Source organism: Chiloscyllium punctatum, chromosome 3 (genome assembly GCF_047496795.1).
Source record: "Chiloscyllium punctatum isolate Juve2018m chromosome 3, sChiPun1.3, whole genome shotgun sequence".
Taxonomy (NCBI): Eukaryota; Metazoa; Chordata; class Chondrichthyes; order Orectolobiformes; family Hemiscylliidae; genus Chiloscyllium; species Chiloscyllium punctatum.
The window spans coordinates 18,010,015-18,035,388 of record NC_092741.1 but is presented as its reverse complement, the minus strand read 5'-3'; the positions used below and the strand labels follow the sequence as shown (position 1 = coordinate 18,035,388).

The 25,374-nt window shown below is 49.5% G+C and overlaps 1 protein-coding gene across 9 annotated transcripts in view; it reads right to left on the bottom strand.

Annotated features, from left to right (window-relative positions):
* Nucleotides 1-8,081: 8,081 nt before the first annotated feature.
* Nucleotides 8,082-25,374, bottom strand: part of disp1 (dispatched homolog 1 (Drosophila)) — a 360,881-nt gene continuing 343,588 nt past the window's right edge. For all 9 annotated transcript variants that reach the window (XM_072550729.1, XM_072550730.1, XM_072550732.1 and 6 more), the window contains 3 exons: nt 22,324-22,421; nt 17,069-17,166; nt 8,082-14,428 (listed from right to left, as the gene is read on the bottom strand). In XM_072550729.1, the coding sequence (XP_072406830.1) occupies nt 11,573-14,428; nt 17,069-17,166; nt 22,324-22,421 (3,052 nt within the window). In that variant the 3' untranslated portion in view covers nt 8,082-11,572. The remainder of the gene's footprint in view (nt 14,429-17,068; nt 17,167-22,323; nt 22,422-25,374) is intronic.

The window sequence follows — 25,374 nt, the reverse complement described above, 5'->3', positions numbered from 1 at the left end:
GAGGAGGAAGAATGCTCGAGTGGAGCATTAATACCAGCGTGGCCCAGACGAGTGGAAAGACCAGCTCCTCAAATAAGCCACATTAAGAGGCTCCAATAACATTCTCCTAGTCATTCTTGAAGTGATCCCTTCTATTAAACTGCAAATCAGTGAAGCCAAGTTACTGGTCTACATAGATACTGCAGAAAGTTTTCACAGACATAAAGATAACCTTCTCTCCAGCATATGATTTGGTGAATCTTTTCTACTGATGATTGCATTGTTCTTGCTGGTCACTTTACCTACCTAGTGATATAGTCGCATGAGAAACATTTCAGAGAAGCTTCATGAGTCTGGTTCCTGGGATAAAGGAGCTTTGTCACATGGAAACAATCAACAGGTTGGGCTGGGACCCAACAGAGTTTAGAAGATAATCTATTGAAACATATAAGATGCTGAGGAGATGTGGCGGGTTGATACTGAGAGAATTTGTTCTCCTTGTGGAGGAGTCAAAAACGAGGGGGTCAGAGTTTAATAAAGGATCATTCATCTCAGGCTGAGGTCTGAGGAATTACTTTGGAGGTGTGTAAGGCTGTGCGATTCTCTTCCCCAGAGAACAGTGAGGCAGGGTCACTGAATCTAACAAAGGCTGAGTTAGACAGCTTATTCCTGCTCCTATTTCTTCTGTCATGTCCAATTCAAGTGGTTCCAGGAACAGCTGGAATTTAATCCCTGCTAGTGTGAGGTGCTGCATTTACAGAGGTCTAACTAGGGAATGATACACATAATGAATGGTACGTTCCTGGGGAGTACTGAGGAACAAAGGGACCTTGGTGTGTAAATCCATCGATCCCTGAAAGTGGCAGCACAAGTAGATAGAGCAGTGATTGCCTTTATGTAGAATATGGGAACAAGGAATTCTTGTTCGAATTTTATAAAACATTCGCTAGGCTACTATTGGAGTACTGTGTGCACTTCTGGTTGCCACACTATCAGAAAGACGTGATTGGACTGGTGAGGGTGCAGAGGAGATTCACCACGATGTCACATGGGATGGAAAAGTCTCAGTTATGAGGAGGGACTGGATAGACTGGGATTGTTTTCCCTGGAGCAGAGGAGACTGAGAGGGGATGTAATTGAGGGATACAACATTAGTAGATTGTGAGAATCTTTCCCTTGGCAGGAATTTTTAAGACCAGAGGATATTGGTTTGGAGGGGGGGGGGGGGGGTATCTGAGGAATTTCTTTCACTGAAAGGGTGGAAGAAATGTGCAGCGTGGTGCCTGAGAGAGACGAACAGGTAATCTCACAAGACTGACGGGCAGAGGGGGTGGGGTGGCCTTGTTGGTAAGGGAGGATATTCAGTCCCTTGCGCGGGGGGACCTAGAGTCAGTGTGGATAGAGCTTCGAAACACTAAGGGTAAAAAGACTCTCATGGGAGTCATCTACAGGCCCCCAAACAGTAGTCTGGATGTCGGATGTAAGTTGAATCAGGAGCTGAAATTGGCTTGTCGCAAAGATGTTACTACAGTTGTTATGGGGGATTTTAACATGCAGGTAGACTGGGAGAATCAGGATGGTATCGGGCCTCAAGAAAGAGACTTTGTGGAGTGCCTCAGAGATGGATTTTTAGAGCAGCTGGTGCTGGAGCCGACCAGGGATAAGGCGATTCTGGATCTGGTATTGTGTAACGAACCAGAATTGGTCAGTGACCTCGAAGTGAAGGAGCCATTGGGAAGTAGTGACCATAATACAATAAGCTTCAATCTGCAATTTGAGAGGGAGTGGGTACAATCGGAAGTGACAATATTTCAGTTGAATAAAGGGAAATATGGAGCTATGAGGGAGCAACTGGCCAAAGTTCAATGGTGCAATACCTTAACAGGGAAGACCGTGGAGGAACAATGGCGGATATTTCTGTGTATAATGCAGAAGTTGCAGGATCAGTTCATTCCTAAAAGGAAGAAAGATCCCAGGAGGAGACATGGGCGGGCATGGCTGACGAGGGAAGTAAAGAAACATATAAAGTTAAAAGAGAAAAAGTATAACTTAGTGAAGATAAGTGGGAAAACTGAGGACTGGGAAGCTTTTAAAGAACAACAGAGGATTAGTAAGAAGGAAATACGCTGAGAAAAAATTAGGTACGAAGGTAAACTGGCCAAGAATATAAAGGAGGATAGTAAAAGCTTTTTTAGGTATGTCCAAGGCAAAAAAATGGTTAGGACAAAAATTGGGCCCTTGAAGACAGAAACAGGGGAATATATTACGGGGAACAAAGAAATGGCAGAGGAATTAAATGGGTACTTCAGATCTGTGTTCACTGGGGAAGACACAAGCAATCTCCCTGAGGTAACAGTGGCTGAAGGACCTGAACTTAAGGGAATTTATATTTGCCAGGATTTGGTGTTGGAGAGACTGTTAGGTCTGAAGGTTGATAAGTCTCCGGGACCTGATGGCCTGCATCCCAGGGTACTGAAGGAGGTGGCTCGGGAAATCGTGGATCCGCTGGTGATTATTTTCCAGAGTTCAATAGAATCGGGGTCGGTTCCTGAGGATTGGAGGGCGGCTAATTTGGGCCACTTTTTAAGAAGGGTGGGCGGGAGAAAGCAGGAAATTATAGACCAGTTAGTCTGACCTCAGTGGTGGGAAAGATGCTGGAATCTATTATAAAGGATGAAATTATGGCACATCTGGATAATAGTAACAGGATAGGACAGAGTCAGCATGGATTTATGAAGGGGAAATCATGCTTGACTAATCTTCTTGAATTTTTTGAGGATGTAACTCGGAAGATGGACGAGGGAGATCCAGTGGATGTAGTATACCTGGACTTTCAGAAAGCTTTTGATAAAGTCCCACACAAGAGGTTAGTGAGTAAAATTAGGGCGCACGGTATTGGGGGCAAAGTACTAGATTGGATAGAGAATTGGTTGGCTAATAGGAAACAAAGGGTAGTGATTAACGGCTCCATTTCGGAATGGCAGGCAGTGACCAGTGGGGTACCGCAGGGATTCGTGCTGGGACCGCAGCTTTTTACAATATATGTAAATGATATAGAAGATGGTATCAGCAATAACATTAGCAAATTTGCTGATGATACAAAGCTGGGTGGTAGGGTGAAATGTGATGAGAATGTTAGGAGATTACAGGGTGACCTGGACAAGTTAGGTGAGTGGGCAGATGCATGGCAGATGCAGTTTAATGTGGATAAATGTCTGGTTATCCACTTTGGTGGCAAGAACAGGAAGGCAGATTACTACCTCAATGGTATCAAATTAGGTAAAGGGGCTGTTCAGAGAGATCTGGGTGTTCTTGTCCACCAGTCAATGAAGGCAAGCATGCAGGTACAGCAGGTCGTGAAGAAGGCTAATAGCATGCTGGCCTTCATAACAAGAGGAATTGAGTATAGAAGCAAAGAGGTGCTTCTGCAGCTGTACAGGGCCCTGGTGAGACCACACCTGGAGTACTGTGTACAGTTCTGGTCTCCAAATTTGAGGAAAGACATTCTGGCTATTGAGGGAGTGCAGCGTAGGTTCACGAGGTCAATTCCTGGAATGGCAGGATTGCCTTACACGGAAAGACTGAAGCGACTGGACTTGTATACCCTTGAGTTTAGAAGACTGAGAGGGGATCTGATTGAAACGTATAGGATTATGAAAGGATTGGACACTCTGGCAGGAGGAAACATATTTCCGCTGATGGGTGAGTGCCGAACCAGAGGACACAACTTAAAAATACGGGGTAGACCATTTAGGACAGAGATGAGGAGAAACTACTTCACCCAGAGAGTGGTGGCTGTGTGGAATGCTGTGCTCCAGAGGGCAGTGGAGGCCCAGTCTCTGGATTCATTTAAGAAAGAATTGGATAGAGCTCTTAAAGATAGTGGAGTCAAGGGTTATGGAGATAAGGCTGGAACAGGATACTGATTGGGAATGATCAGCCATGATCATATTGAATGGCGGTGCAGGCTCGAAGGGCTGAATGGCCTACTCCTGCATCTATTGTCTATTGTCTATTTAAGAAGCATCTGGACCAGCATTTAAAGTACCAGGTTATAGTAGGCTGTGGACCAAGTGCAAGTAATTGGGATTAGTGCAGTTTGGTGCTTGTTGATCAGCACAGAGACAGTGGGCTGAAGGGCCTGTTCCTATGCTGTACCACTCTATGACTAACATGATGTAACTGGGGCTGTGACTAGAGCAGGGGCGGTTACGGGAAGATCCAAGACTCAAAATTCAAATTCAGGCGAAAGATCCAACCGGCAGTAGGGCCTATAAGTAAATTTATGGTAATTGAGAAGAAAATAGAATAGATTGAAGGAGAATTGTGGGGAGTTGTTGAGCGTTGGACAGACTGCATCACGGGATGGTGGTAACAGGTTGAATTATAACTTCAAAAAGAAATCTAAAAAGTATCTGTAAGGGAAATGCATTTCTTGGTTGTAGGGAGTGATTTGGGGGGTGCGTGATACTTCTTCCAAAGAGCCAGCACCACAATGATGAGCTGAATTGCCTCCTGAGTTCAAGATGAAATATGGAACAGTGTGTTGCCTCCACCTGCTGGTGAGAATACCACAGTGCAGCTCTCTGCCAAATCCATGGCAGCAGCAATGGACTTCATTGAATCTTTTTGGATTAGGTCAAGGTCTTGCTGAGTGGGAGTATCTGTAAAAGGGGCAGAATTGATCAGTGACACTTAATGCCTTGAATTCCCAACATACAACAGGCTGCAGCATCATGTCAACATTCATACAAGGTGGTCATACAGCTGCAATCCCAGTACTTTGGCTGCATGGTGGTTAACTTAGCAAGCAGGAATCGAGAGTGGGTCCAGTTGGAGTTCGAAACAAACAAGTGGAAGATATCCAGGAAGGAGGTAAGGCTGGAGACGGTGGGAACAGCCGCAGTAGGTTATTTGGCCCTTTCAGCTGGCTTTCTCATGGCTGATCAGACTGTAACCTTAACTCCATGTACAATCTCTGTCTCCCTTGTAGATCAAAATCTAACTCTGCCTTGAAGTCACAAGGTGATCAGGCAGCGCCAACAAATCTTTGTGAAACAGAAATCATATTCTCACTAATCTAGTAGATCTTTCAGCTACATGTGCTTTGTCCCACCACCCCAGCCTTTTCCACCTCTGTTGCCCCCCCCCCAGTGTTGTTCTGCCAATTGTTGACCACCCCCTTGCACCATCTGCTGCCCACTCACTCCTTAAGAGTAACAGTGTCTCTACTAGCACCACTTGAAGGGACAGGATATGATGGACATTTGGAGAGATACATGAAAAGGAAAGGGTGTGGGGGATATGGTAAAGGAGCAGGCAGGTTCACTTTGGGATTATGTTCAGCTTGGGCTGGTTGGAGCGAAGGGTCTGTTTCTGTGCTGTATGACTCCATGAGTGACCCACCAACAATATGGAGGAACAGCAGAGTGCTCCTGTATCTCAGTGTGACACCAGGTTGGGTGGTGTATATGTTGAAGCTGAACACAGCCTTATAAAGAGGGAACTACACAGAAACTGCAGCTCTGTAACTCGGATGTTCCACATCCATTCTCCCCTTCAATGTGGGCATGACAGGATAAAACGCCAAGGGAAAACTGTAGATCCAAAGACTCCCAATCTGTAAAAGTAAATCCGAATCTTTGCCAGGTCGACTGAAGTTTAGAATCCCCATTCCAATTACGTCCCAAACCCTGGACAATGCGATACACAGCAGATAGGAATACTTAGTTTAATAGCTGTAGTAACATTTCTTTTTAAATAGCATAAAGCATACATTAAGAATGCAAGTGTTAAATTATTCACCCAAAACTTAACTTGGGTCAAAAAGAAATAAAAAGTGGAATCAGATGGAGGTGAATGGGCTGATCGACTGAAGGATTCAAATTCACTGTCATTTCAAATTGCTCCCAACACGTGTACAAAAACCTCGGTAAAAATATGACATGGGCCCACTTATTCCTGATGTTTACTGGAAACGATGTTATGGGGAGACAGAGCGCGGTGTGAGTAAAGAGAGACATCACTAATCCAATGGTTCATGATGGGCAATACCTGAAAAGGTCTGATGGGATTTGATTGGTTTTCCTGGTCAGGAAGGGGAGCCTGCACTCAGAGATCGGTCAGGCGGGAGGAACAAGTGTTCACTGATAGCCACATAGACCATGTGTCAGCAATGGTCATGTGTCAAACACTGTGTCATAGAGTTTGAACTATGACAGTACATTCCAATTGGCAGGACACTGGCATAGCTCCACAGCTGTCAAAATGCAAACACGTGTGTGCAGTAAATGGAGTGTCCCATATTATTGCACTACGGTCATGGTCTCAGCACTACAACAATGGCATATCAAAAGTAGTCCTCTATTAGGGAAGCATTCTCCTCGAAGGTCTGTGAAAGGAGGGTGGTCTTCTTTGAAAATCCATTCCCAGGAGTGGTGTGTTGCTGGCTGGGTCAGTACGAACTGCCCATCCCTGACCCCTTTTCACAAGGTGAAGCTGAGCTGCCTTCTTGAACCACTGCAATTCATGTGCTGTTGGAGCACCCACAGTGTTGATCATGGAGGGAGGGCCAGGGGTTTGGCATAATGCTGAAGGAATGGGGATATATCTCCAAGTCAGAACAGTGAGAACTTGGAGGGGCACTTGCAAACAGCAGCTGTCAATCCAAAACAACAGAAGATGCAGACAGCCCAGAGGTGACAAAATGTAACAGAGCTCAGGCACCTGGCTCCACCCGTCCCCCTCCCATTCTCTGCATCAGCGTGGACTGTGGGAAGGGAACACCGTCATTATCTCCTGGCCTGCTCTCACTTACAGCCAAACACAATGGTAAAAGATAGGCTTCAGAACCTCACCACAGGCTGTACCTGGCCCAGGGCGGGTGCAGAAAGGAATTAGGGGATTGCAACTCGATTTAAACTAGATCCAGTCTGACATTTTGCTTCCACATCAACAGAATAATGGAACTGGGGTAAGGATTCAGGCGAAGAATCTTCCGGGGTCTGAATCTAACTGTGTAACTACTCTGTTCTGAACCATAAGAATCAAGTGTTTCCTCAGCTCCCCCCCCCCCTTGGGTAATGGTGAACTCACAAAGTGAGGGGATAATCATAATGTTGCATTGGCCTCAAAGTACTGGGGGCAGGCTGAGTATATTTACCCAGTCTGCCTGCTCTCGATGGCTGTACAGTCACTCTGGACACTCCCTGGGAATGTGGGAAGAAGCTGATTGGGGATTCAGTGTAACTTCTGTACCTTGCCCTGCCCCCCACCCCCCACCCATTCCCTGATCCAAGACCCCGCTAACATTGGCACAGTGTGAGGAGTCACCTCATTGGTAAGAACTGTTGGCATTTTCAGGACAGTCTCACAAGGAGATGTGCTGTGGAAGACAGAGGGAGGATAGAGACAAAGAAATACTTTAGAAAACAAATTATCATGGCACCATCTCAGACTTACATTGAGTTTCTTTAACTGCATCTTATTTCAGTTTTTATTGTTGGGCCTCACTCCGATCAGCCCGTGTCCCCCGTCCTACCCACCCACCCCTTTGAAAAGGCGTAAAGGCGTGTGCCTTTAGCTTGAAATAAGCACCCTCGCAGTGTCCTCCCCTTCATATAACAAAGGGTTCACACATTAGTTCTGAGTGCACTGTCCAGACAACAAGGCGTGCTGGCTTCATTCAGCCTTTGGAAGAACAGAGTCGATACAATTGCACTTTGTTATCACCAGGGATCAGTCGCTGAGCTGTGACACAAGGCAGCAAATGGAAGGGAGGGCGCGCTGCCCCAGAACGTGGGGATTCTGTCCACTTCAGTCCTGGCTCAGAGGGCACCGTTTAGCAGTATCGCTGGGCTTGGTTACAATGTGGCCCATTGTAATCTGCTTCATGTGCTCTCTTTCTCCATGAAGTCAGTGGAGTTGATGGATCAAGAACCCTTTGGTTTTGGCATGTGCTGTCCTGAGGAGTTTCCATGATTAAGAGACAGGGACACAAAGACAATACAGGGATTGGTGTTTGTAGACCTCCCAGGGAGATGCTGCTGTCTGAAAGGCTCCCAAGCATTGGTCCCACCTTCAAGCGCCCCCCCCCCCCCCACCCCCACCCCGGTCCTCTCTACATGTGAGAGCTGACACACCTTGTTCAGCTCCTTAATCTCTTATGGGGCGGAAAGACAGGCAGGAGCTTCCAGGAGGAGAACTTCCAGGTACCTGCATCTCTGAAATGAAGACTGGCAGGATAGTAAATAAGGGAATGGGTTACAGGGGGATCAGGGAGAGGGATTGGGGTCAGGATGGTAAATAAGGGAATGGGTTACAGGGGGATCAGGGAGAGGGATTGGGGTCAGGATGGTGAGTGGGGTGTGGGTTGGAGGGGGATCAGGGAGAGGGATGGGGGTCAGGATGGTGAGTAGGGGAGTGGGTTGGGGAGGGGTCAGAGAGAGGGATGGGGGTCAGGATGGTGAGTCGGGGAGTGGGTTGGGGAGGGGTCAGGGAGAGGGATGGGGGTCAGGATGGTGAGTCGGGGAGTGGGTTGGGGAGGGGTCAGGCAGAGGGATGGGGGTCAGGATGGTGAGTAGGGGAGTGGGTTGGGGAGGGGTCAGGGAGAGGGATGGGGGTCAGGATGGTGAGTAGGGGAGTGGGTTGGAGGGGGATCAGAGAGAGGGATGGGGTTCAGGATGGTGAGTAGGGGAGTGGGTTGGAGGGGGATCAGGGAGAGGGATGGGGTTCAGGATGGTGAGTAGGGGAGTGGGTTGGAGGGGGATCAGAGAGAGGGATGGGGGTCAGGATGGTGAGTAGGGGAGGGGTCAGGGAGAGGGATGGGGGTCAGGATGGTGTGTAGGGGAGTGGGTTGGAGGGGGGTCAGGGAGAGGGATGGGGGTCAGGATGGTGAGTAGGGGAGTGGGTTGGGGAGGGGTCAGGGAGAGGGATGGGGGTCAGGATGGTGAGTGGGGGAGTGGGTTGGGGAGGGGTCAGAGAGAGGGATGGGGGTCAGGATGGTGAGTAGGGGAGGGGTCAGGGAGAGGGATGGGGGTCAGGATGGTGAGTAGGGGAGGGGTCAGGGAGAGGGATGGGGGTCAGGATGGTGAGTAGGGGAGGGGTCAGGGAGAGGGATGGGGGTCAGGATGGTGAGTAGGGGAGGGGTCAGGGAGAGGGATGGGGGTCAGGATGGTGAGTAGGGGAGTGGGTTGGGGAGGGGTCAGGGAGAGGGATGGGGGTCAGGATGGTGAGTGGGGGAGTGGGTTGGGGAGGGGTCAGGGAGAGGGATGGGGGTCAGGATGGTGAGTAGGGGAGTGGGTTGGAGGGGGATCAGGGAGAGGGATGGGGGTCAGGATGGTGAGTGGGGGAGTGGGTTGGGGAGGGGTCAGGCAGAGGGATGGGGGTCAGGATGGTGAGTGGGGTGTGGGTTGGAGGGGGGTCATGGAGAGGGATGGGGTCAGGATGGTGAGTGGGGAGGGGTCAGGGAGAGGGATGGGGGTCAGGATGGTGAGTGGGGTGTGGGTTGGAGGGGGCTCATGGAGAGGGATGGGGTCAGGATGGTGAGTAGGGGAGTGGGTTGGGGAGGGGTCAGGGAGAGGGATGGGGTCAGGATGGTGAGTGGGGAGGGGTCAGGGAGAGGGATGGGGGTCAGGATGGTGAGTGGGGGAGTGGGTTGGGGAGGGGTCAGGGAGAGGGATGGGGGTCAGGATGGTGAGTAGGGGAATGGGTTGGGGAGGGGTCAGAGAGAGGGATGGGGGTCAGGATGGTGAGTGGGGGAGGGGTCAGGGAGAGGGATGGGGGTCACGATGGTGAGTAGGGGAGTGGGTTGGGGAGGGGTCAGGGAGAGGGATGGGGGTCAGGATGGTGAGTGGGGGAGGGGTCAGGGAGAGGGATGGGGGTCAGGATGGTGAGTAGGGGAGTGGGTTGGGGAGGGGTCAGGGAGAGGGATGGGGGTCAGGATGGTGAGTAGGGGAGTGGGTTGGAGGGGGATCAGGGAGAGGGATGGGGTTCAGGATGGTGAGTAGGGGAGGGGTCAGGGAGAGGGATGGGGGTCAGGATGGTGAGTAGGGGAGTGGGTTGGGGAGGGGTCAGGGAGAGGGATGGGGGTCAGGATGGTGAGTAGGGGAGGGGTCAGGGAGAGGGATGGGGGTCAGGATGGTGAGTAGGGGAGTGGGTTGGGGAGGGGTCAGGGAGAGGGATGGGGGTCAGGATGGTGAGTAGGGGAGGGGTCAGGGAGAGGGATGGGGGTCAGGATGGTGAGTAGGGGAGGGGTCAGGGAGAGGGATGGGGGTCAGGATGGTGAGTAGGGGAGTGGGTTGGGGAGGGGTCAGGGAGAGGGATGGGGGTCAGGATGGTGAGTGGGGGAGTGGGTTGGGGAGGGGTCAGGGAGAGGGATGGGGGTCAGGATGGTGAGTAGGGGAGTGGGTTGGGGAGGGGTCAGGGAGAGGGATGGGGGTCAGGATGGTGAGTGGGGGAGTGGGTTGGGGAGGGGTCAGAGAGAGGGATGGGGGTCAGGATGGTGAGTAGGGGAGGGGTCAGGGAGAGGGATGGGGGTCAGGATGGTGAGTAGGGGAGGGGTCAGGGAGAGGGATGGGGGTCAGGATGGTGAGTAGGGGAGGGGTCAGGGAGAGGGATGGGGGTCAGGATGGTGAGTAGGGGAGTGGGTTGGGGAGGGGTCAGGGAGAGGGATGGGGGTCAGGATGGTGAGTAGGGGAGTGGGTTGGGGAGGGGTCAGGGAGAGGGATGGGGGTCAGGATGGTGAGTAGGGGAGTGGGTTGGAGGGGGATCAGGGAGAGGGATGGGGGTCAGGATGGTGAGTGGGGGAGTGGGTTGGGGAGGGGTCAGGCAGAGGGATGGGGGTCAGGATGGTGAGTGGGGTGTGGGTTGGAGGGGGGTCATGGAGAGGGATGGGGTCAGGATGGTGAGTGGGGAGGGGTCAGGGAGAGGGATGGGGGTCAGGATGGTGAGTGGGGTGTGGGTTGGAGGGGGCTCATGGAGAGGGATGGGGTCAGGATGGTGAGTAGGGGAGTGGGTTGGGGAGGGGTCAGGGAGAGGGATGGGGTCAGGATGGTGAGTGGGGAGGGGTCAGGGAGAGGGATGGGGGTCAGGATGGTGAGTGGGGGAGTGGGTTGGGGAGGGGTCAGGGAGAGGGATGGGGGTCAGGATGGTGAGTAGGGGAATGGGTTGGGGAGGGGTCAGAGAGAGGGATGGGGGTCAGGATGGTGAGTGGGGGAGGGGTCAGGGAGAGGGATGGGGGTCAGGATGGTGAGTAGGGGAGTGGGTTGGGGAGGGGTCAGGGAGAGGGATGGGGGTCAGGATGGTGAGTGGGGGAGTGGGTTGGGGAGGGGTCAGGGAGAGGGATGGGGTCAGGATGGTGAGTAGGGGAGTGGGTTGGAGGGGGGTCATGGAGAGGGATGGAGTTGTTATCAGTGTGGTGGCACCACCACGTGGGCATTTGCATGACCTTCCAAGCAGCCCAACGGTGGCAACACATGACCCCTGAAGAGCTAGGCACAGAGGAAGTGGGATGAGAAACCACACGCAGTCTGCTAACATTGTAGACTCCAATGCTCTGCACTCCCCTGCCCGGGGTGATGAAAGAGAGGGGGCTTTAATGGGGATTGGTGTGAACCCGGGCAGTGACGCTCTCCAGTGAGTGCGGGACACTGTTCAGCCGCGTGCTGATCTGAACAAAGCGGATTGGAGGCAGCTGCAGGTTGGCTGTGGCTCGGCTCGGTCTGCCAGGGTGACAAGCGGGCACACGGGTTCCGTTGAATAACCGAGGATCAGCGCCCAGCTCATCGCTGTCACCCATGGTGCCTGATCTCTTCTCACCAGCTTCACCACCGTCTGTGGTGGCCAGGGGCTCAAGTTCGTAATGTTCATGCTCAGCGTCCAGGTGGTCACTCTCACCAGTTGCCTGCTGTTTGTGGGTACGGTAGGCCCTCTTACCCTCCCTCTGCCTGTGACCGCCATGGGAAGGTGCTGGCAGCGCCAAGCTGTGGCACTGCAACCTTTTGGGCAGAGGAATGGTGCCACAGGATCCCTGTGGGCCCAGGCAGCGACACATACACTGGAAGAAGAAGGTGGCAAAGCCCCAGCTGATGCACATGATGAGCATCATGAAGGTCCCCAGCTGCGTGTATGCCAAAACCGTGGAGGGCATCATCATGGCGCCTGCCACAAAGGTGGTAAGGGCAGCCATGGCAATGGCTGAGCCCATCCGGCTCAAGGAGAAGACCACTTTGCCCTCGCGGTCTGTCTCCGGTGCCAGGCGGTAAGCCACACCGTAATGGACGGCAAAGTCAACAGCCAAACCCACAGCCACAGAGATGGTGACAGACTCCAGCACGTTCAGCTCCCAACCCAGCAGCACCAATGAGCCCACTGTGACAAAGATGGTGCCGGTGATGGAGACGATGGCGTAGAGGCTGATCACCACGTTGCGGGTGGTGAGTAACATGACACTGAAGGCCACAGCCACTGAGAGGCCCATAGCCACCAGGGTGCCATCGGAGAGGCTGTCCTGAAGGTCAAAGAATTCCAGGCCGCTGACAAACCAGCCGTTGGCAAGGCCAGCTGGAGCGCCCTTCAGCTCCTCTGTGATCCAGGCATCCACCTCCTTGTAGAACTGGCTCATCTTCTCATAGGCCAGCGTGAAGAGGTAGGTGCTCTGAAACTGCAGCACCACAGCCCGGATGGTGTCGTTGATGTCAAAGCGGGGCCCCGGGGTCTTGCTGTCTAAATGGTAGCCAGTGCTGTGCTCCAGCTCCATAATGGCCCGCTTGATGCACAGTTCAAACACCTCTTGCTTGTAGGGGAAGGTGGACTGACTGCAGCACGGGTACAAGGTGGGCTCCTCACAGTCCTGGTTCTCCATCCACTGGCGGAAGGTCTCGATGAAGCAGCTGGTGAAGTCCTGCTCGTCGGTCTGCTGGAAGAAGCTCTGGTTCCTCAGACGCTGGCAGAAGTGCAGGAGCCAGAGCTGGGAGCCGGGAGCGGCCACGTCAAAGGTCGAGTCCAGCTGCAGCTGGCCCTTGTTGTGAGGGTTGAGGGGGTCTCCAGCGTCCACGGGGGCAATGCCCCACACCAGCGTGATGGGCATGTGTAGCTCCTCACCATGGTGCACCCGCTCAAACACAAACAGCCGGCGGAACTCAGCATCGTAGCGCTCAAAGGGGTGCGAGGAGCGGAACACCTGGAACTCGGAGAGCTCCAGAGACGGCAGCTTCATCTTGGGGTCCACGCAGACGATGTAGGCACCGCCAACGGTCAGCGCAAGGAACCAGCAGAGCCAGATGTAGCGGAACTTGATGACGATGCAGGGCAGCACCTTCTCGAAGAATACACGGGAGGTCTCGGAGGCAGTCAGCAGGAGGCGCTGCAGCTGGCAGCAGAGCTGAGCCAGGCAACCGGTGAGCTCCGTTTGCCGGCCAGGCCTCTCACCGCACTGGAACAAATGCAGCAGGTAACGCTCGTGTAGCACCACCACTGCCGGCAGCCAGGTCACCATCAAAATGTAATTGACCAGGATGGCAGTGCCAGCATAGACACCAAAGCAGCGGATAGCAGTGATGTTGCTGACATAGTTGGCGTAGAAGGCAGCTGCAGTGGTGAAGCTGGTGACAAACATGGAGAGGGCAGCGTGATGCAGGGTGATACTCACTGTTTCCGCCAACTCAGCCTTGGGCTTGTCGAACTTGGTATGGTTCCAGACATCGCACAGCACAAAGGCATCATCGGCCCCTATCCCCACCAGAATAATGAGTGCGGTGAGGTTCATGAAAGGGAAAAACTTGAAGCCAAACACAATCCTGTACAGGAAGTAGGAGACGATCAAGGAGCTGATGATGGCGAACATGGTCATCAAAGTGATGAACATGGACCTGGTGTACATGCACATGATCAACAGAACAATCACAATGGCAATGGCAGGATACACAGTATCCATCAGAAGGTAGTCCTGGAACAAGTTGTGCTTGATCCCAAACTCGATCCCTGCAATGGTGGTGACACCATCTGAACAGTTCCAGTTCTCAAAATTGTCCAAGTAAATGTCCATCATGCTTTTCCCTTTCTCGGTGGGGACAAACAGCATGCTGTACTTTAACGCTGGAATCACATAGTCCAATGTCTGTGGGCTCAAAAAGTCTTTGTCCACCAAATAATGAAGGATCTGGTAAACAGCGTTATACTTGGTGCACTTGCGAGGCACGGACATGCACTTGAGCTGGTCTTTACGGCGTGTGGTCTTGTCCCAGCATTCAGGGCCCAGGGTCCCATTGTGGTAATATTTAACACAGGAACGGAGCAGTTTTAGGGTGTGGGCCACATCTCGCTCAGTGATTTTCTGGCAGGAGGATCGATTGTTGAGGATGGCGATGTAATTGCCCAGTGTCCAGCTGGGGCAGCATGAGGCAGCTGAGGTCCTTTGACAAAGTTCCCCAAACTGCGCGTGTGAACGAATCTGCAGTAATAAAGACCACATAAAAAGGATTCAAACCAGTTTTAGATACTGCCAAATAAAAACAGGGCTTTTTGGGTTCTATAAGATAATAGATTTTGTTTTAATGAATTGAGTAATTAGGAAACTCTCTAGATTCATTTCAAGTCTTGGTATTACTCAAAGAGATGGTTGAGTGGAATTAGGATGAGCATCAAATTAGAATGACTCTTGCTGTGGTCCTATATCTCTTGTCTTAAAAGCCAATGCTCCATGATCTTTACCATGGCCTTGGCAACAGGAGCAGTAGCTTTCAACATCCTTTGAATACAACCACCCCCGACCCCAGGCAACCTGCAGCACCAACCTCCCTCTATTATAAGGACAGCAACTTAAACAGGAGGGTCTTCACAAAATATTCCAAAACTGTCATGAAGACTATTGAAGCAGGTGTTAGAAATGGGTTCAACAGTGGGTTGAACAATGGGTGCTCCATGGTGGCTCAGTGGTTAGCACCGCTGCCTCACAGAGCCTGGGGACCTGGGTTAGCACTGCTGCCTCACAGAGCCTGGGGACCTGGGTTAGCACTGCTGCCTCACAGAGCCTGGGGACCTGGGTTAGCACTGCTGCCTCACAGAGCCTGGGGACCTGGGTTAGCACTGCTGCCTCACAGAGCCTGGGGACCTGGGTTAGCACTGCTGCCTCACAGAGCCTGGGGACCTGGGTTAGCACTGCTGCCTCACAGAGCCTGGGGACCTGGGTTAGCACTGCTGCCTCACAGAGCCTGGGGACCTGGGTTAGCACTGCTGCCTCACAGAGCCTGGGGACCTGGGTTAGCACTGCTGCCTCACAGAGCCTGGGGACCTGGGTTAGCACTGCTGCCTCACAGCGCCTGGGGACCTGGGTTAGCACTGCTGCCTCACAGAGCCTGGGGACCTGGGTTAGCACTACTGCCTCACAGCGCCTGGGGACCTGGGTTAGCACTGCTGCTTCATAGAGCCTGGGGACCTGGGTTAGCACTGCTGCCTCACAGAGCCTGGGGACCTGGGTTAGCACTGCTGCCTCACAGCGCCTGGGGACCTGGGTTAGCACTGCTGCCTCACAGCGCCTGGGGACCTGGGTTAGCACTGCTGCCTCACAGAGCCTGGGGATCTGGGTTAGCACTGCTGCCTCACAGCGCCTGGGGACCTGGGTTAGCACTGCTGCTTCACAGCACCTGGGAACCTGGGTTAGCACTGCTGCCTCACAGAGCCTGGGGACCTGGGTTAGCACTGCTGCTTCATAGAGCCTGGGGACCTGGGTTAGCACTACTGCCTCACAGACCCTGGGCACCTGGGTTCGATTCCATCTTGAGACAACTGCTTGCACATTCTCCATGTGCCAGCGTGGGTTTCTTTGGGTGCTCCAGTTTCCTCCCGCAGTCCAGAGATGTGCAGGTTAGGGGGATTGGCCATGCTAAATTGCTGGAAGTGTCCAGAGATGTGCAGGATAGGTGAGTTAGCCATGGGAGATGTGGAGTTATGGGGATAGGATAGGGGCTGGGTCTCGGTGAAGTGCTCTTCTGAGGGCCAGTGTAGACTTGATGGGCCAAATGGTCTACTTCCACACTCTATGGATTCTATGAACAGAACTTTCCAAATAGGGAAAACAAGTCAGGGATATGATTCAAAACTGGGTTGGTGAGGCTCAAATCAATTAAAAGGTCTGCAGTTAGAATCAGACTGTACAGCAGAGGGCCTTTGGCCTGTTGAGTTAGTTTTGCCAAACAAAAACTAACGTCAACAGTGTGGTGCTGCAAGGTCAGGCAGCATCCGAGGAGCAGGAAAATCGACTTTTTGGGCAAAAGCCTTTCATCAGCAATCAGGCTTTTGCCCGAAATGTCGATTCTCCTGCTCCTCGGATGCTGCCTGACCTGCTGTGCTTTTCCAGCACCACTCTCTCTCGATTCTGATCTCCAGCATCTGCAGTCCTCACTTTTGCCGAAAAAATAAACTAACTCTCACTTTTTTAGATTAGATTACATTACAGTGTGGAAACCCTTCGTTCCAACAAGTCCACACCGACCCGCCGAAGTGCAACCCACCCATACCCCTACATTTACCCCTTACCTAACACTACGGGAAATTTAGCATGGCCAATTCACCTAACCTGCACATTTTTGGACTGTGGGAGGAAACCGGAGCACCCGGAGGAAACCTACGCAGACAGAGGGAGAATGTGCAAACTCCACACAGTCAGTCACCTGAGGCGGGAATTGAACCCGGATCTGTGGCGCTGTGAGGCAGCAGTGCTAACCACTGTGCCACCAACAGCACTAGGCCCAGAGGCCTGAATGTTCCGCCATTCCAAGTGCTCATCCACATATTTTTGCAAGGGGTATGGAGGTTTCTCGCCTTAACTACTCTCCCAGACAGTGCATTCCAGACCCCCACTGCCCTCTGGGTGAAAAACATTTTTCCTCAAATCCTGTCAAATTCCTCTCAACCTTCACCTTCAAATACGCCCCCTTGTGATTGGCTTGTTGAAGTCAACAATCTTGCCTTCAATAAAAAGTTGCTCTTTTTTATCCCACCCTTGATGCTCAGGATAAAGCAGAAGCTCAAGGGAACAACATGGAAACAGAAAATAAATATTTGCGATAACAAGAAACCAGTCTGTACATACCCTGGCATTGTCAAGATTGCACATCGATTTAATTGATTGCGTTCGCCATAAGTTTTCCCCATCTGCTGAGGCAAACACGACCCGAGAGTAACGGTCACCTGGGGGTGGGGGGAGGAGACAAGACAGTTAGGAGCTTGCAAAGATTTCAACATATATTTCTTAAAAGTTCAAACAACAGTCCTGCAGTTTCCTCCATGACTTGCTGTGTAAAGGTTAAGGCAGTTACACAACTCGGCTACTGATTAAGAGGCTGGATGTGAGTAAAGGGTAAGGTAATATGACTTATGTGGAACAGAAATCTACAGTACTGGAATATTAATTACTGAGAACGTGAGATTAAATCCCTCTATACCAACTTGAGAACTTAAAATAGGGTTTAAAAATGTGGAAATAATAATTTCAGGATCATTAAGGGAACATAAAACACATTTGGCTGAGGTACAGGGATAGGGTAGGGACTGGGTCTGGGTGGAATGCTCTCCAGATGGCCAGTGTAGACTTGATGGGCCAAATGGCCTGCTTCCACACTGTATGGATTCTATGAACAGACCTTTCCAAACAAGGAAAACAAATCAAAAGTGGATTGGTGAGGCTCAGATCAATTAAAAGAAGCTCTGCAGTTAGAATCAGACTGTACAGAAGAGGCCTGTCGAGTCTGTATTGCCAAATAAAAAAATAACGTCAAGAGTGTGGTGCTGGAAAAGCACTGCAGGTCAGAAGAGTTCCTAAAGCTCAGTGGGGAAGGAAATCTATCAACCTTGCTTCATCTGACTGTTACTTTAATCCGTTCCACATCAATATGAATTATGCCAGTCTATATATTTATAACTAGGAGAAAGTGAGGACTGCAGATGCTGGAGATCTGAGCTGAAAAATGTGTTGCTGGAAAAGTGCAGCAGGTCAGGCAGCATCCAAGGAGCAGGAGAATCGACGTTTCGGGCATAAGCCCTTCAACACATTTTTCAGCTATATATTTATAACTAACATGTTCGGAAATATTATACATACATACATACAGATGTACAGCACGGAAACAGCCCCTTCAGTCCAACCCGTCCATGCTGATCAGATATCCCAACCCACAATCTAGTCCCACCTGCCAGCACCCGGTCTATATCCCTCCAAACCCTTCCTATTCATATACTTACCCACATGCCTTTTAAATGCTGCAACATGTCTGAGACGTGGCATGAGAACACAGAAGCAGGGACACTCCCAGTGCACCAGGCAGCCCTCAGGTCATTGAGAGATGCAATGCACACAAATATTTCAGTGTTCTGTTCATTCATGAGATCCCCAACACCAACTCCCCACTCCCCACTCCCCCACCCTGATACACAGCACTGGCATTCACTGTATTTTGCTTTGATTTATCCTTACTTTTGTAATAATTTCCTTTTATAAGAAAGTACAACATTCCATTCAGTTTGTTGCTCCTGCAGTACCATAAGGCCTTAAGACAGAGGAGCAGAAATTAGGCCAGTCAGCCGAGCAGTCTGCTCCGCCATTTAATCATGACTGATAAGTGTTTCAACCCCATTCTCCCACTTTCTCCCAGCAACCCTTGATCCCCTTGACAATCAAGAACCTATCTATCTCAGTCATAAATATACACAATGAGCTCACCTCCACAGCCTTCTGTGACAGTGAATTCCTCAGATTCTCCCACTCTCTGGCTGAAGGAGCTTCTCCTTATCTCCATTCTAAAGGGTCTTCCCTTTACTCTAAGGCTGTGGCCTTGGGTCCTAGTTTCTCCTATCATTGGGAACATTTTCCCAACATCCACACTGTCCAGGCCATTCAGTATTCAGCAAGTTTAGAGTCGTAGAGATGTACAGCACGGAAACAGACCTTTCGGTCCAACCCGTCCATGCCGACCAGATATCCCAACCCAATCTAGTCCCATCTGCCAGCACCCAGCCCAGATCTCTCCAAACCCTCCCTGTTCATATACCCATCCAAATGCCTCTTAAATGTTGCAATTGTACCAGCCTCCACCAATTCCTCTGGCAGCTCATTCCATACATGTACCACACTCTGCATGAAAAAGTTGCCCCTTAGGTCTCTTCTATATCTTTCCCCTCTCACCTTAAACCTATGCCCTCTAGATTAGATTAGATTACTTACAGTGTGGAAACAGGCCCTTCGGCCCAACAAGTCCACACTGCCCCGCCGAAGCGCAACCCACCCATACCCCTACATTTACCCCTTACGTAACACTACGGGCAATTTAGCATGGCCAGTTCACCTGACCTGCACATCTTTGGACTGTGGGAGGAAACCGGAGCACCCGGAGGAAACCCACGCAGACACGGGGAGAACGTGCAAACTCCACACAGTTAGTCGCCTGAGGTAGGAATTGAACCCGGATCTCTGGCGCTGTGAGGCAGCAGTGCTAACCACTGTGCCACCGTGCCGCCTCTAGTTCTGGACTCCCTGACCCCAGGGAAAAGACTTTGTCTATTTATCCTATCTATGCCCCTCATAATTTTGTAAACCTCTATAAGGTCACCCCTCAGCCTCCGACACTTCAGGGAAAACAGCCACAGCCTGTTCAGCCTCTCCCTGTAGCTCAGACCCTCCAACCCTGGCAACATCCTTGTAATTCTTTTCTGAACCCTTTCAAGTTTCACAACATCTTTCCAATAGGAAGGAGACCAGAATTGCACACAATATTCCAACAGTGGCCTAACCAATGTCCTGTACATGACCTCCCAACTCCTGTACTCAATACTCTGACCAATAAAGGAAAGCATACCAAACACCTTCTTCACTATCCTATCTATCTGTGACTCCACTTTCAAGGAGCTAAGAACCTGCACTCCAAGGTCCCTTTGTTCAGCAACACTCCCTAGGACCTTACCATTAAGTGTATAAGTCCTGCTAAGATTTGCTTTCCCAAAATGCAGAACCTTGCATTTATCTGAATTAAACTCCATCTGCCACTCCTCAGCCCATTGGCCCATCTGGTCAAGATCCTGTTGTAATCTGAGGTAACCCTCTTTGCTATCCACTACACCTCCAATTTTGGTGTCATCTGCAAACTTACTAACTGTACCTCTTATGCTCACATCCAAAATCATTTATATAAATGACAAAAAGTAGAGGACCCAGCACCGCTCCTTGTGGCATTCCACTGGTCACAGGCCTCCAGTCTGAAAAACAACCCTCCACCACCACCCTCTGTCTTCTACCTTTGAGCCAGTTCTGTATCCAAATGGCTAGTTCTCCCTGTATTCCATGAGATCTATCCTTGCTAATCAGTCTCCCATGGGGAACCTTGTCGAACACCTTACTGAAGTCCATATAGATCACATCTACCGCCCTGCCCACATCATTCCTCTTTGATACTTCTTCAAAAAACTCAATCAAGTTTGTGAGACATGATTTCCCACACACAAAGCCATGTTGACTATCCCTAATCAGTCCTTGCCTTTCCAAATACATGTACATCCTGTCCCTCAGGATTCCTCCAACAACTTGCCCACCACCGAGGTCAGGCTCACTGGTCTATAGTTCCCTGACTTGTCCTTACCATCCTTCTTAAACAGTGGCACCACATTAGCCAACCTCCAGTCTTCCGCCACCTCACCTGTGACTATCGATGATACAAATATCTCAGCAAGAGGCCCAGCAATCACTTCTCTAGCTTTCCACAGAGTTCTTGGGTACACCTGATCAGGTCCTGGGGATTTATCCACCTTTACCCATTTCAATTAGATGCCCCTTCATCCTTCTAAACTCCGTTGAGTGTAGACCCAGGCACCTGGGACCATTTGCGTGATCCTTGCATAAAACCATGGTGACTATCCCTAATCAGTCCTTGCCTTTCCAAATGCACGTAAATCCTATCTTTCAGAACCCCCCTCCAACAACTTACCCACCACCGATGTCAGACTCAAGTCGATAGTTCCCAGGCTTCTCCTTACAGCTTTTCTTAAACAATGGTCCAACATTAACCACCCTCCATTCTATTGGCACCTCACCCGTGGTTATAGATGATACAAATATTTCCTTCCAAACCTCCCACAATATCCTGAGATACACTTGATCAGATCACAGAATTATCCACTTTTATGTTTTCGAAGACCTCTAGCACTTCCTCTTCTGTAACGTGAACTTTTTCAAAACATCAATATTTATTTCCCGGAGTTTCATGGTCTCCAATTCTTTCTTCACAGTAAAGACTGACATGAAATATTCATTTAATCTCTCTTCCATCTCCTGCGGTTCAACTCAAAGACGACCTTGTTGATCTTTAAGGGGCCCTACTCTCTCTCCCTAATTGCTCTTAGTGTATTTATAGAATTTCTTTAGATTATCCTTAACCTTACCTGCCAAGGCTATCTCATGTCCCCTCTTTGTTGTCCTGATTTCCCTCTTAAGAATGCCCCTATACTCTTTATACTCTTCAAGATTAATTTGTCTACATCTAATGTATGATTTGTTTTTATTCTGACTAGAACCGCAATATTTTTTTTATCCACTGTTCCCTTTAGCAGCCATATCTTTTACTCTCATGGGACATATTGCCTCTGACCTCTCGTAATTACATTTTTGAAAGCCTTCTACTTGTCAGACATCCCTTTCCTGCGAACAGTCGGTCCCAATCAATTTTTGGAAGTTCTTGTCTCATACCATTAAAATTTGCCTTACTCCAATTAAGAAATGTAACTTTTATGGAAGGCTTATCCTTTTCCATAACAATTTTAAAACTAATAGAATTGTGATCACTAGTCCCAAAGTGTTCCCCCCCTAATCCTTCAGTCACTTGCCCTGTCTTATTTCCCACCAGAAGGTCACGATTTGCTCCTTCTCTAGGAGGAACATTTACATATTGAATACTATGATAATGTACATATTTTCATTATCTGCTCCAGGATCTCTATGTTTTAATCTCTGACAGCCACTACGACAGTCTGTCATTCCCCATTCCCTGCTGTTTTTAATTCTGACCTTGATCAGCTAGCTGAACCCCAGGACAGGAGCTGGTGATAAACAAGTAAATTCAGCAAAAGAAAGGAATCATCCCAACTCTTAGCCTCCACTTGGCTTTAGAATGTGCTTGTTTAGATAGCTCTCATCAGGCGAACTGCAGGGTTAGAAGAGATGAGCCAAGTTAGACATAGCTTCCACTTCAGGTGGTCAACAACAGTCAGGCTGCAGATCTCTATAAAACCCTGATCAATGCTCCTGGAGGTCGATTCAGTGTTTCAACAAAGGCCTAGTGACTCTACCACGAGTATGGCACTTACTGGGAACATCACAGAAGAAGCTGTCCTTGTGGAAATTCCACTCTGCCTGCCGCTTGTCTCTGTCGTAGGGATCATCTGACCATCGGTCATCTCGATGACTTGGTGAAAACAGAAAGAAATCATAAAATGAAGAAACTTTACTATAATTAAATGAGATGGGCTTTGTTAACTTCTCTGTACTTCTCTCATTTTAAAACGGTATAAGAATACAAGTCTGTCAGAGTAGGTCAGAAACCAGAAATATTTAGATCATGGTAGGCACCATTTGATTGTCACAATTTAAAAAAACACACACACACACACACAGGGCAGAAACTATTACTGGTCATACTGATGAATGAATGCACTGTGTAAAAGGAGGCCATTGGGCCCACACTATCTGTACTCTCCCTGTGCCTTTCCATCATAACTCTGCACATCCTTTCTGTTTAAATAACCTTCCAATGTCTTCCCAATTGCCACAAGTGAACCTGTCTTTACCCGAATTCCAGACGGAGCATTCCTTAAAGGATGCCAGCAAGTCACTTCGATTCTCCCTTCACCAAACCATGCTGACCCTTCCCATTCAATCTGCATTTTTGTATGCAACTATTAATTCCATCCCGAATAATTCTGGAAATTACCCCACCACTGACGTTAAACAGAGCGGTCTGATCTTTACAACCAATCCAGGGAAGACTGAAGAAAGATGATGAATGCCTCTTCAATTTCCATTCTCACATCTTTCAATATTCTTGGATATTTCTTGCCTGGCTCTGGTGCCCTATTGACTTTAAATGCCAACTGTTCATCCAATACCACCTCCTTATCAATTTTAAACTCTCCCAGTGATTGAATTTCCTCCTCAGTCATTATGGCAAAGCCAGCATCGGTTTTATAGGTAAAGACAGATGGAGAATACTCATTTAACACCTCAAGCATGCCTCTCGCTTCTGAATGTAAATCCCCTTTGGTCTTGAATTGACCCTGTTCCTCCTTCTATCACTCTCCTATATTGATATTGTGGCCGGACAGGCTGCTCAAATTAATGAATTTATGATGGATTTACAAAGATTGGACAAGGCATGCTGGGAAATGAAGGCCAGCCTTGACCAAAGTGGCTGTGGTAATAAACATGCTGCAGAATCAAGACAGGGTGTAGCTACCAACGAACTGTTTGCAATCGACCCAGAAGCAGCAGACCCTACAATACACACCCAAATTTGGGTTTGAATGGAGTCAATGGAATAGCATCCTCAGGGCGATCGGAAACACCGAGGTGTGTACCAGACACCGGGGCACCTCACACCCTTATTTGGAGGAGGCTATGTGTGCCCAGCACCTTCAGGAATGGATGCCTAAGGACCACCGTACTATCAACATGCCCCAGCCTGGTTGGGTCTGATTGATCAGGGTGATCAAGCTTGGTCAATCTATTGGTGAACAGTGAAGACTCTCCCAAAAGGGCACGAAGACTTTCAGGCAAAAGAATCATCACCACACCACGCTCAGGGCAGTAACTCAAGAGCAAGAAGACACCCCTGGGACCACCGGGAGAAGACGACCAGACGATCATTGCCACGTAGAGCACAGCCAAGCTCTAGTGTGGTGGGATATGATCATCCAGAGTTAAGCTCAAGCATAAGATAGCACTTGTAGTGAAAATTGTTCATTTTATTGTGACAGTATTAATTCTATCAAATAAATGAATATTACTGTTTATTGTTACGAACAGCCGACTCATGAGTTAAAACACTCCGTGTGGCGCACACAACAAGGTGCATATAGAAGACTTTGGGATTGCATTTTATGTTAGTTGTCAGTGTTCTTCCACGATCTCTCTTTGCTTTTTCACTTTCTTTCTGAACTCGCTGTATTTAGTTTGGTTCTCAACTTCTACCCACTACCTGACACAAGCACACCTTTCCTTCATTTCTACCTCCTTTGTCATCCAAGGAGCTCTGGATTTGTTTGTTTAATCTCTTTGTTTTGCAAAAAGCATTTGCTCTCCGTCAGCCTTTGGTGGTGAAAGCCCTGATGTAAGGGGCTGTCCCCTCAACTAGTGTTTGCTAATATTTCAAATCACTATTTTCAGCTTAGCATGTTATACCCAGGTATGAGTGAGCATTTAACGACAGATCGTAGGAACATAGGGTTCAGAGGGACACAGTTCCTGAGGTGTGGTCAAGAAAATTTTCTACAGCGGTATACTTCAACCCAAGGAGAAAAGTAGCACTGTTAGACAGGGATTTTGGGAATGAGCTTGATCCAAGTGAATCATGTACTAGCAGTTAATATTTAAGGGAAAGCGCTCATTGAACCAGAAGGTTCAGGCTGGCGATCATAACATGGAGCAAAGTGGAGTAAGAATAATTAACTCAGGACAATTTAACTTCAGGGGGGGAGAGAATGGATCTGACCCGGATAAACTGGAATCAAAGATTGGATGACAGAACTGTGACTGAGCAATAGGCTACTTTTTAAAAAAAAGATAGTTTGGGCAAATTCAAGGTGTATTCCCATAAAGTGAAAAGGTGGTGCAAGCCATCCAGAGCTCCCGGAGATACCTGGTTGGCACGGAGGAGTTGGACTGAAGGGTCTGTTTCTGTGTCTGTATGACTCCAAGACAAAGTGTGCTCATGACTGATGTCAGAAGCTAATACAAATTAAAAGCTCAGCTGAACAAGGAAGGTTCAGAGAGGAACCGTAAAAATCTTCACCCAATTGAGGATCAGGAGAGTGAGAGAAGAGAATGACAGCCAACACAAAATGTGTTCGGCTGGTAAACAAACAGTAAAAGGATGGTAAAGGGAGTGGAGCTGATAAGCAAACAAAGAGGTAATTTATTCATGAAGGGAGAGGGGGTGGCTGAGGTATTAAATGGATATTTTCCATCCACCTCTCCCAAGGAAAAGATGCTGCACAAATCACAGTGAAAGAGAAGGTAGTTCAGACACTTGAAAGGTTTAAAGTTACTAAGGAAAATGTATTAAATAGGTTGTCTGGACTTCAACTTGATAAAGTACCAAGAGCTGAGGGAACTGAGCAACTGAGGGAAATGAAAGTGGAAGG